The sequence below is a fragment of the Trichogramma pretiosum genome, unplaced genomic scaffold, assembly GCF_000599845.2.
Source record: "Trichogramma pretiosum strain Unisexual culture from Peru unplaced genomic scaffold, Tpre_2.0 scaffold177, whole genome shotgun sequence".
In the NCBI taxonomy this organism is placed as follows: Eukaryota; Metazoa; Arthropoda; class Insecta; order Hymenoptera; family Trichogrammatidae; genus Trichogramma; species Trichogramma pretiosum.
In genome coordinates this window covers 11,117-22,308 of record NW_019640844.1, presented here as the reverse complement: position 1 = coordinate 22,308, position 11,192 = coordinate 11,117, and the positions used below count along the sequence as shown (strand labels likewise).

The 11,192-nt window shown below is 38.0% G+C and overlaps 4 protein-coding genes across 7 annotated transcripts in view; 2 read left to right on the top strand and 2 right to left on the bottom strand.

Moving 5' to 3' along the window:
• LOC106649898 (homeobox protein cut) overlaps positions 1-6,192 on the bottom strand; it is an 82,615-nt gene extending 76,423 nt beyond the window's left edge. For 3 of the 4 annotated variants that reach the window (XM_023463564.1, XM_023463563.1, XM_023463566.1), the window contains exons 1-2: positions 5,908-6,192; positions 5,709-5,816 (exon numbers count right to left, since the gene is read on the bottom strand). The gene's annotated coding sequence lies outside the window, so the exon portion shown is untranslated. The other variant, XM_023463565.1, reaches the window with a different exon arrangement.
• LOC106654009 (kxDL motif-containing protein CG10681) lies at positions 3,506-5,693 on the bottom strand. The gene is made up of 4 exons (XM_014373696.2): positions 4,763-5,693; positions 4,449-4,648; positions 4,244-4,372; positions 3,506-3,915 (listed from the first exon to the last, which is right to left on the bottom strand). The coding sequence occupies exons 1-4, from the start codon at positions 4,924-4,926 to the stop codon at positions 3,779-3,781; spliced, it is 630 nt and encodes a 209-aa protein (XP_014229182.1). The 5' UTR covers positions 4,927-5,693; the 3' UTR covers positions 3,506-3,778.
• A 510-nt stretch (positions 6,193-6,702) lies between the features above and the next one.
• Positions 6,703-9,504, top strand: LOC106654012 (ubiquitin-conjugating enzyme E2 C). The gene is made up of 4 exons (XM_014373699.2): positions 6,703-7,386; positions 7,677-7,791; positions 7,880-8,084; positions 8,716-9,504. Exons 1-4 carry the CDS (start codon positions 7,283-7,285, stop codon positions 8,835-8,837), a joined length of 546 nt encoding a protein of 181 aa, XP_014229185.1. The 5' UTR covers positions 6,703-7,282; the 3' UTR covers positions 8,838-9,504.
• A 226-nt stretch (positions 9,505-9,730) lies between these two features.
• LOC106653974 (valacyclovir hydrolase) lies at positions 9,731-11,192 on the top strand. Its single transcript, XM_014373644.2, has 5 exons — positions 9,731-10,082; positions 10,159-10,249; positions 10,325-10,645; positions 10,724-10,979; positions 11,057-11,192. The coding sequence occupies exons 1-5, from the start codon at positions 9,954-9,956 to the stop codon at positions 11,145-11,147; spliced, it is 888 nt and encodes a 295-aa protein (XP_014229130.1). The 5' UTR covers positions 9,731-9,953; the 3' UTR covers positions 11,148-11,192.

Here is an 11,192-nt window from a genome sequence, read left to right as displayed (position 1 = left end):
TTCCTCGGAGAACATCCTCGCTGGGTCGATATTTATACCTGGTGCACTGATTAGGGTACCCGGGTGAAAGAAGTAATGAAAATATCTTGACTTCCTCGGAGATCATCGTCGCTGGGTCGATATTCATACCTGGCTCACCGAGTAGGTCACCCGTGGGCGGAGTAGCGAAAACAGTTCGACTTCCACGGAGAAAGTCGTCGCCGGGTCGATATCTATACTTGGTGCATCGAGTTGGCCACCTGGGGTGATGAACCGAGTTCACGCGCGTTCCGCGTTCCGGGCTCTACAGTCTACTCCTGACTACCGCTATATACTGAACCGGGCTAAGCCGAGGTTACTCTCGAGACCAACACCAGCATGATGCCGAGCTGCGTGCTGGTATAATGTCGCGGGCTAAGCCGAGGCTACTCTCGGCACCAACACCAGCACGATGCCGAGCTGCGTGCCGGTATAATGTCGCGGCAAATACCATGCTAAGCTGAGGTTACTCTCGGGACCAACACCAGCACGATGCCGAGCTGCGTGCCGGTATAATGTCGCGGCAAATACCGCGACTATGACCGGAATCAACACCGGCGCTAAAACCGACGCACTCTCGGCTCGGAAATATGGCGTGATCGACATACTCTCAAACTGTGAGCTCGTTATACGGAGGCTTCGTGTGTCAGAGTAGCAGAACCTTCCAAGTTGAATCTCATTCTAAGAAAGCTATCGATTCACTCTTTATAAAATCCTAGCAAAACCCTGGCAGAAGGTGATGATTTTATGAGGGTATCGTAGCATTGCATTTACCTCGGCATATTCTGCTACTGCGAACGCACTGTAACGAGGACAAATTCGTTCCGCCGCTCCACTTGGCTCTGCGCTCGGGCAATGCGAAATTGTCTAATTTGCTGCTGAGAAGAGGGGGTGATCCGAATTTGACCGACAACTTGGGAATGACCGCACTGCACATTATATCCAGTAGAAAAGATCTCAATGGATTTGCGAAGATGTTATTCGACATCTGTGACGAAGTCAATCGGCAGGTGCAGGTAGAAGCTCGGGACAAGAAGGGCCGGACACCGCTGCAATTAGCGATGAAAAATCTACTGTTAGATGTGGTCGACGTACTCTTAGCTCGTGAGGCCGATTTGTCTGTCATCGCTTTTCCTTCTGAGGCTCACTTAGATAAGTCCCTTAAAAGAGCAGGAAGATTGGAATTCGTTTCTGGTACGTTGAAAATCGTCGAGCGCCTCGAAAAAAAAGGACACGAACTGAACCAAAGCGGCGCCCTGATGATCATGAATTATTTCGATAAGCACAGAATGTTGGAGAAGTCGGCGGAACTTGAAAAATGTTGGTACGACGACGAGGCATTCGCGAGCAAAGCGAAAAGAACAATGTTGAATCAGAATTTGTCTCTGTACGATCTAATTCGCATGCGACCCGAGGAGGTGGTGAAACTAGTCACACATGCGGACTACTTGAGGTTGGAAGAGACTACCAATTGGTGGAAGTTCCCTAAAGTATCGGCTTGTGTTGGGTATCTTTGTGAAATAATGTCGAGAGACTTTTGTCGGCGATGGACAATAGAATCTTTCTTGGAGCTGACGCGCCACCGGTTGACGATTGATTGCTGTGAAATTATCATTGGGAAACTGAAGAACGAGGATTTGTTGAGAATATGCCAGGCAACAGAAATTGTTGCAAACGAACGAAGCCAAAATATGTGATGTCGCTAAGGTATTTGACATTTTTCATTTCTTGATATCTAAATAATGTTGTTTATCTAAATTTTTAAAATTTCTATTGTTTTTTGCAGACAACAAAGTTGAGGAATTTTTCATTTGCATCTTTACGTTCAATCTTAAAAAAAAGTTGTTATTGTGCAAAATTTACATGGTGTATCAATTTGAACTTTTATAGCGTGAAAATAAAACGAATAAAATAAATCATATACTAAACTAAACAACAATGAAGTAATATATGGAATTTATTATTAAAGAAAGATCCATCTAGTTTACTGATTAAAGAAATTTAAAAAAAAATTTAATCAAGTATAATCTATATAGATTTGAAAAACAGTTTCACTGAAATATATGATATATAAAATAATCAGAGAAATATTCTAAATGGGGAGGTACTCTTAATTTATTAATAGGAAGTAACATTGCAAATACTCAAATGTTCGATAATTCTTCACATCGTTTAATTTCTCACTGAGATTCAGCGATGCAAAACCGACGCATTTATAAAAACAAGCTTTTGTTTTGAATTTTTTATTCTTATCATTACTAATATATATTTAGACCAAACATATTTTTTTTATATATTGTTAAACTCGTTCAACCAGAATATTGTATTTACATACAATCGTATTTTACAAAGGTCTCGATGAAATTATGCGAACTATTTATAAATTATATACACCTGAGGTCCCAATCTTATGTGTGCCGGATTTTTTTTTACTTATTCAACGATTTTCTTCAAGTTTTTTAAAGAGGGAATAAGCATTATAAATTTATAATTAAACTCTGTGTGGGTGAGGACATTCGCCAAGAACGCCGAAATGCGCTGCGACCACACGTGTGACGCAGAGGCACATGCTGCATAAAACACAAACACCGCACGCACGTGTGTCGCACGTGTGCGATCGCGAGACATTTTTATTTTTATAAATTACAGCTATAGCGGCAAAAAAACCATGTGGCTAATCGCAGCTGCTGTTTATTGTAAGGTAATATATTTATAGAGGACTGCGATAATGCGGCTATGAGCGAGGTTTCATTGCCAGATATCATTAGGATAAATCGTGAAAGTTCGTTCGCTCCAGTCTCCTGATATTCAAGGATCGATATGAACTATTATATTGTACTGTAGGTCATTTTACCTACGATCGGTGTACTTCTATTGGCGGGTCCCGTTTGCAACCAAATCGGCGTTACGAGCCCTACTCGTTCGATATTAAAGGAAATTAAATTATCTAGTACATAAAATATTTTGATGTTTCAAACAAGAAAAAAATTTTCTAGCCAATAAGAGGATTATGGATTATTAGAGGAATATTACCATTGAATTCAGAAAATCCAATTTTAACTAATGGAATTTGGTACAACTTGAAGTTATTTTCAGAAAATCTAAATGTGAATAAATTGTATGGCTCAACATATTTGTATGTAAAATTATAGATTTAAATAAGATCTAAAAGAAATGGGCAGTATCAATACATTCATACTTGTAATGAGAATGTATAATTAGCCAAAAATTACAATGAGCTCTTTGATAAACTGACATTTATTTTTTATGCATTTTAAATATCTCATATAATTTTAGTTTGCAGCATAACATATTAAAATATATTAGATTTAAGCTTTGCACACTGTAGGATTTAAAAAATTTTCAAATTACAAAAAGTATTTCAAAAATTTTTAGTTATAGCCTCGAATAATAAAACAAATAAATACAATTTTTTGATTTTAAAATTAATAAATATTTTAAAAAATTGATAAAGTGTTTCAAGTTCGTGATACAAGAAAAATAACAGTTTATACATTATTTTCATTTCTTTTGTGTTGTTTCATTGAACTTTACTTAAATTTATTTAAACTAGGAATTAAATCACTTTACAATACAATTTCCCTTAGATTGGACTTGTGCGATTTTTTATCCTGATAATTATTTTCATTATGCAATAGTTATCTTTTAAAAATACTGATATCAATTAATATTAACAATAAATATATTTACAAGCCTCACAAGTATTTCGAAGATGGCATGAACTAGAAAAATTTTTCAATCAACTGGTATCTGAAGAATATGAAGATGAGTCTGCTGGTTTACTTGGTTCATTATCAGTTTCAGTTGAAGAGCTATCATGTCTTTTTAATTGTCTATGTCGAAGTTTTTCAAACTGAGGCTCTTTGGCAGCAGCTTCTATTTAATAAAATAAAAATCCAAATCAAAACTAGAACTACAATTTTATGAAAGACTATACAAACTATAAAAGACTTTCTAATAAATTATGAACATATATCAAATGTGCACTTTGGTATTATTTTCTATTCTATACAAAGCGTTTGAGAAATGACTCCATTAACAAAAATTCAAAAACCTTGTCAACTTTTCAAGAAAATCATTTGTCTCTGCTTAAATCACACCTTTTCATTGAGTAGTCGAGACCAAATTATTCTGAACAAATTCAATCTCTTTGATTTTAAACAAGAAAATTGTTTATGCTTTCAATATATAACAAAGTCATTACCATCTGAATCTGTATCTTTATCAGTCTTCGAGCTTTTACTGGTCTGTGGTATATTTTTTTGTTCAGCAAATTGCTCATCCTCTTCAGAATCTTCTACAACTTCTTCTGCTAGCGTGCTTTTCACAGCTTCTATAAATGTAAATAATACGATTAAGTTCTATCAAGATTCATAAAACATGTAAGTTATTTATAAATACAATTTTACCATTGTACGCTTCTGGATACTGCTGACTCACTTTAGTTTTGAGTACCCTTATTTTCTTAAAAATATAATCCAAATCTTTCTTCATATCAGTGAGCAAGGCTGTGTGTTTCTTGAACTCGGCGTTGGCTGTTTTCAAGCGACTGACAGACAATTGATTACAATTTGTCAACATTTCATTCGTTTTTTCAAATCTTTGAAGCCTGTAAACAAAACTGTGCATTACTACAGGCTATCAACGCTGTCAAATACGACAACTTGGAAAACAAATACTAACAAATAACATGTATTCGTGACGTATTTAAATTATGACTTACATTTGTTTCTGAGCACGAATCATGGATTCGACGTCCTGCTGGTCGACGATCCCAGCGAGACCCTGCACGAAGACCTCCGGGGCCGTGTAATTTTGAAAGCACTCGAAACTCCCAGCCTCGGACTCGGGCGTGCCCTGGGCACCGGGTAACGAGCCGGTGGCCATAGCTCGCGATCACAAGCAGCTCGTAATTCGATTTACTTGTTGATATATAAGTCAACTAATAAACGTCAAAAATGACATCGAAGCAGCTATGTACAAGTCGCGCAGAGATCTCGCGTCTTCTGCCGCATACGAGAAAAAGAGAGAGAGAGAGAAAGAAACGGGAGAGGGGTCGGCGGGGCCACGCGCTGAGCAGACGCTTCCTCCGGTCGGCTCTACCTTACCGCTTCAGTCGCGATTCGATTTTCCGATTGCTGCATTATATAGAGTTCCCGTATACGGCTATCGCTGGCGGAAAGTCTCGTATCGCACACACACACTGACACACACACACACACACACACACACAGGCACGCACCCACACTCGAGAGTGTCTCGCCCTCGCCGCGGCAGTTGGCGCGCTTATATAGAACCCGGAGACTCGGCTACCTCCTGCTTTCCTGGTCGTACCGAGACGCCGCTTTATTGATATCCGATCGCTCAATTTTGCGCGACCCATGCGGGTGAAATGCGATATACATGACGTTGCTATGTGCGTTGGGCGTTCGGCAACCAACTGCAGCTGCAGCGACGCGCGGGGATGAGTACGTTAATTAATCTGCAGCACGTCTTCGGCGACGTTACTCGTGTCACGTGTGTGTCGCACCATATGTAAACAAGCATGGCGAGATCAGTTTACGGGTAAAATCAAATGACTTGATTGGTGTCGAATCATAATAAAGGTACTGATTCATCAAAATGATTGCTTTTTTTTACGAAAATCTTTTGAATTTTAGCCTACTTACATTACCAAAGCGACGACTTTTGAAATCACAAGGAGGCCCGTTGACTTTCATCATTTCGACTTTTCAATCATATAAATGTTACATCTTCATAAAAATTTGTAGAAAAATCTGCGGATAAAGTTGTGATGTATCGATAAATTTCATTTTTCAAACGATAAAAGATTCGTAACGACGTACGATGACAAATGTAACTAACTACCTGCGTGGTATAAGCAAAACGTCCAAAACATTATGCGGTATAGGGTTGAACGATGATTTTTGAACTCGCGCGATAAGGCGACCGCCGACCGTTAAAAAGGCACTTGTTTCTCGACGTGGTACGCATTACACATACATGACATACACTTACTAACCGTTCAGCAAACCTCGGACCCAAACAACGCACTATAGAGCGCGCGCGGAAAATCGATCGAGGCTGTGTTCGAATTCCTCGACGTTTAACGCGCGATTTCGAAAAAAATTCAATCGATATTAACAATTTACAGCTTGGGCTACCACAATTACAGTTACTCTAACTGAAATAATGCACTAAAGATACTAATTATAATTTGCGGTTATCTCGAATCGACGACTTGAAAAGTGTTCGTTGCGCTTGCGCTCTGGCGGGCGCGCGCACTGCGTTTGTTGGCCGTTTCAAACAGCTGTTGACGCTCGCCAATGTTTTCGGCTTGGTCACGATCGCGCTCCGAAATATAGCGCATCGAATGCTTTTTTCTATTAATTTAATTAATAGAAAATGTATGAAAGGGGGACAGACACATAATTTCGGCAATAGAGTCCCCGTCTGTATACTCGTGTAAACTCAGGAAAAAACACGTAAAGACGAATAGCCGCGATAGCTTGGCGAGCTCCGAAACCCGTAACGCGGCCTTTAGCCGTTCAAATATCGCCTATGGTGTTTCCTGCGTCATCCGCACGGGAGCTCTCTCAGGGAAAACGGCGCGCCGCCCGACAGCTCGAGACACAAGCACGCGCAATTTAATCAGTATATCGCACACATATAGCCACTGATACATACCCTATGATATATGCTCGATCGTTCGTTATTGCAGCATTGATATCGCGCGTATTATCATAACAGAGGCGAAACCTTAGAAACACGCGCCGCGCGTCGTGACAAATTAAAAGGCATATTTATATATTGCGTGTGTACATCTTATCTGATATATACCGCGAACGAGAGAATAGACTTGCATCGGTGCGCGTTTTTGAGGAGTGCAGTAAAAAGAGTCCGCGCGTTGAGCGCCTCTTCGTCGCGTGTGCTGGTGTGTGCTCCGCGCGGAGATATACATACAGGCCAGCAGTCATCGTCGATAGAAATCGAGCGTTCTCTCGTTAATCGAAGCTCTTCGTCGACTCTCTACTGCTAAATACTACTGCTCTGCGCTACACTGCTGCTGCTGCTGCTGTTTGCTGGCGCTGCTTGGCTCTCGTTCTCACTCGCAACGCGCTTTCGCTAAAAACTCATCACACAGGCGAAGGAAGAAGACGCACGCAGAAAAAAACAACAATATTTAATTCTCTCTCTCTCTCTTCTCTTTCTATATAACTCTTAACAACCTTCGAGGAACACAATGGCCCAGAACGTGAATCCCTTTTTTCCGTCTCATGGAGCTCAAGGCAAATCTCGCGAGGAGACTCCGAGTTTACCCAAGGACAATCACGCTGTGAGCAAACGGTCAGTATTACGTTTTTTCAATTCGTCGTTGTTCGAAATTGTTGACTAGGGTGTTCGCGACCCTTGCCTGCTAATCGCTGCATTGAACGAAGGAATCATTTTTAGTATACGATTGCCAATTTGTCGAAATAACTGCCTCCTTGGAGCCAGTGAAATTTACTTGCTAGTTTTGCTTGCAAAGGTTATGAGCTTGGATCGCAGTTCATAACCTCGAGGATATCTCGATATTTCTTTGTGTTTTAGTAATTATATTTCAATTTCATGATGTATGACTCTTTGTTATTTTACAGATTGCAAAAGGAGTTGATGCTTCTTATGATGCACGCAGACAAGGGCATCTCAGCGTTCCCCGATGGTGAAAATTTATTCAAGTGGGTTGGAACTATCACAGGGCCACAGGATACTGTAAGTCTCTACCCTTGGTCCTAGCTAAGAGTTTCAGAAGTTCTTTGCGTTTGACACAATATTTATTTATCTACATTTATGTTCAAAGGTTTACACCGATTTGTCCTACAAGCTGAGCTTAGAATTCCCACAAAGCTATCCATACAGTGCACCAGTAGTGCGGTTCATCACTCCTTGTTTTCATCCCAATGTTGATAACGCAGGTAACATTTGCCTGGACATTTTGAAAGACAAATGGAGTGCTCTTTATGACGTCCGTACCATTTTGTTGTCGATCCAATCTCTTCTTGGTGGTAAGTAACAATTCTTTATTTTCATTTGACATTCAATGATTCTTAGCAAAGTTTAAAGAGATCATTATCACAACCCAGAACTCCAATTTTCAAACAAGTTTTCTAAAATATCTATTCTCATATTTCTCTAAATGGCTACATGAGAACCTTAAGGAGATCGGTACCCCAGCCCAAAAATCAAAATTTTGATCCAGTTTTCTGAAACTTCTAATGAATATTGCTCTACAGGCTCTATGGCGACCTTTAAAACATCAAGATGAAGGTCGCCATTGAGCCTTTTAGAGAAATATTCACTAGAAGTTTCAGAAAACTGGATCAAAATTTTGATTTTTGGGCTGGGGTACCGATCTCCTTAAGAACATCAATATGTAGGTCCTCATAGAGCCTTTTAGTGAGATATTCAATCAAAGATTTAGAAAATTTATTTAAAAATTTGATTTTTGTTCTGGGGTATGGATCCTCTTCTGAAAGCATCTAAATTAATGAGCTTCTGAAATAGTATCAATAAATTTTCTTACATTTATATTATTCGTTTTAATTATAACTTGAGTAATTGTCTAAACTTAAATACCATTCTTAACAATAAATACTACTTTTAAAGAAAATATTTATAATTTCTTTTGTATTTCAGAACCAAATAATGACAGTCCCCTAAATCCACATGCAGCAGATCTATGGCAGGATCAAGTGAAATATAAAGAATATTTAGTAGATGAATATCGTAAAGCACAAGATAAAGCTCAAGATTCATGATAAGCAATATACACTTATATTTTCTAATCATTCATTTCACCTATTTAAGATTAATTATTAAATGACCTTATCAAGATCTGTTTTAAAAAGTAAAACTAGGCAATGTAACATCTGGATGAAAAAACCTTCAATGGGTTTTTTTTATAGCAAAGAATTTTTTTATTTTTACGTCATGAAAAGTTAGTCAATGGCAACAAATGTTGGATATTTTACATGACGCTTTTTTAAATAAAAATATATAGTACTTTTTAAAAAAAGTCTTTGAGGTACTAATTTGTTTAATAAACTTTACAAATACATCAGTTCATTTAATGAAGTGAAGAAAAAATGTTAGTTTTATTTATATTGGGCTGAGTTGATTATGTAGGGATGAATAAATGACTTTGATGATTTTCTATTTAGTTTGCTACCTGTATAGATCAATATTTATTAGATTCTTAATTTTTATACATCTCATGTTAAATTTAGTAGACGCGTGACGTTTTTATAAATTTTCATATGCATATTCTTAAAAAATATTTTATAAACCTAATATACTTGCAGATTATAAGTTTGCAAACTGTACCATCTAGACTAAATTCAATATCACTCATCTATGCTGAATGTGTATTGATCAATTATGTATTACCTAATGCTCAGTTGAATAAAATGGGGCATAAAAAAGTTATTACGGGTAACTTTACTGAACCTTTCGAAGATATCAACATTAGTTACCATGTACCAAAATTATTGATTAATATGATTCATTTTAAACTTGTTATACAATTTTAAGATCAATTTGTACTTGAACTTTTAATAGGTAGAAATAGAATATATAAATTCTAATGCTTATTTATTTCATTGAATTTAATTTATTGCACTTTTTTATTCGATATTTAAGAAAAAAATTTAAATATTTTGAAACTTAAAATTTTTAAACAGCACTTGCTGTAAAAATGTCTTTCTTCTCTAATTTTCTTTTCGCGCAGTAATTAACAACTGAGTTGATACCGTCAACATATGTAACAATTTCAAAAATAGTCACTTTTATTAAATGATTTGAAATATAATCTCTCATCTCTCAAAGATAATTACGCACGTCATCTACAAGATAGTTTCTCAAGAGTTTACATCAACATGGCAAACGTCACGCTGACAATGAATTATTTTAACAAAAGTTTTCGAATGTACAATGGAGTTTTTACTTCTTTTTTAAAAAATTTCACAAAAGCATGTAATCTGTCGACAAATGCCTCAACTGCAATGGTGAGTTTTGCATGCAAAGACATATTTTCTACCTTTTTATTGTTAACTCACTTACTCCACGTGATAACGTTTCCAGGAGCAAACTGTCAAGGTCGAGAACATAGATATCAATTACGCCAAATCCGGCAACGGAAAACATCCAGTTCTTCTTCTTCCCGGAGCTCTAGGTAGGTTACTCTAAACTCTGCTTCGACGTATACATCGCATGTAGCATCGCGAGTAAAATGTATACGAATATTCAGGAACAATTTGGACGGATTTCAAACCGCAGTTGGAGGGCCTCGACAAGGAAAAGCTGACCGCGATAGCTTGGGATCCTCCCGGCTACGGCAAGTCGAGACCTCCCGCCAGAACGTTTCCTGCGAATTTCTTCGAACGCGACGCAGAATGGGCCCAGAAGCTCATGCTCGAGCTGGGCCACGAGAAATTCTCCCTGGTCGGTTGGAGCGACGGAGGAATAACGTCCTTGATACTGGCTGCGAGGTATCCTGAAAATGTCCGGAAAATGATAGTTTTCGGAGCCAACGCGTACATCAAGCCAGAGGAGATGGACATTTACGAAAGTAACGTCGTGTTGTTACAGATTATGACTCGCACATTTGTATACTGTGTTAAAAATGACGTCACTCTTTTTTTTGCAGAAATAAGAAACATCGACTCGTGGTCGGAGCGCATGCGAGCACCCCTGATCGAGATCTATGGCGAGGAATATTTTCGACGTACTTGGAGCGATTGGGTGGACGGGATGAGAGGAATTTTCCAGTCGAGAAACGGTGACATCTGTAAAGGCGAAGTGAGAAAAATCAATTGTCCGACTTTGATAATACACGGAGAGAAGGATCCCATGGTATTGAGAGAACATCCAGAGTTTTTGAAATCACACATACCTGATTCTCGGTAAACATTTTTAAAAATAAATTCTATACATTTACTTGTTTCCATTGTTCTTTTAATGTAAATTATTTCATTTTCAGGGTGGAATATTTCGAAAAAGGAGCTCACAATCTTCATTTGAGATTTGCAAAAGAGTTCAATGAAATGGTCAACAAATTTTTGCTGGAATAAAAAGTTGTTATTTTAATTATACCAGATAATGCATGATTAAGTCTG

What these genes read in the sequence shown, in the direction of transcription:
- LOC106654009 (XM_014373696.2), bottom strand. Translation starts at nt 4,926, where the DNA reads ATGGCCACCGGCTCGTTACCCGGTGCCCAGGGCACGCCCGAGTCCGAG. An exon ending in ATTCGTGCTCAGAAACAAAT is followed by an intron (nt 4,649 to 4,762) that starts GTAAGTCATAAT and finishes TTTTGTTTACAG; the next exon opens with GCTTCAAAGATTTGAAAAAA. An exon ending in TAAAGATACAGATTCAGATG is followed by an intron (nt 3,916 to 4,243) that starts GTAATGACTTTG and finishes TTTATTAAATAG; the next exon opens with AAGCTGCTGCCAAAGAGCCT.
- LOC106654012 (XM_014373699.2), top strand. Translation starts at nt 7,283, where the DNA reads ATGGCCCAGAACGTGAATCCCTTTTTTCCGTCTCATGGAGCTCAAGGC. An exon ending in AATCACGCTGTGAGCAAACG is followed by an intron (nt 7,387 to 7,676) that starts GTCAGTATTACG and finishes GTTATTTTACAG; the next exon opens with ATTGCAAAAGGAGTTGATGC. An exon ending in GATCCAATCTCTTCTTGGTG is followed by an intron (nt 8,085 to 8,715) that starts GTAAGTAACAAT and finishes TTTGTATTTCAG; the next exon opens with AACCAAATAATGACAGTCCC.
- LOC106653974 (XM_014373644.2), top strand. Translation starts at nt 9,954, where the DNA reads ATGGCAAACGTCACGCTGACAATGAATTATTTTAACAAAAGTTTTCGA. An exon ending in TCTTCTTCCCGGAGCTCTAG is followed by an intron (nt 10,250 to 10,324) that starts GTAGGTTACTCT and finishes ACGAATATTCAG; the next exon opens with GAACAATTTGGACGGATTTC. An exon ending in GGAGATGGACATTTACGAAA is followed by an intron (nt 10,646 to 10,723) that starts GTAACGTCGTGT and finishes TTTTTTTTGCAG; the next exon opens with AAATAAGAAACATCGACTCG.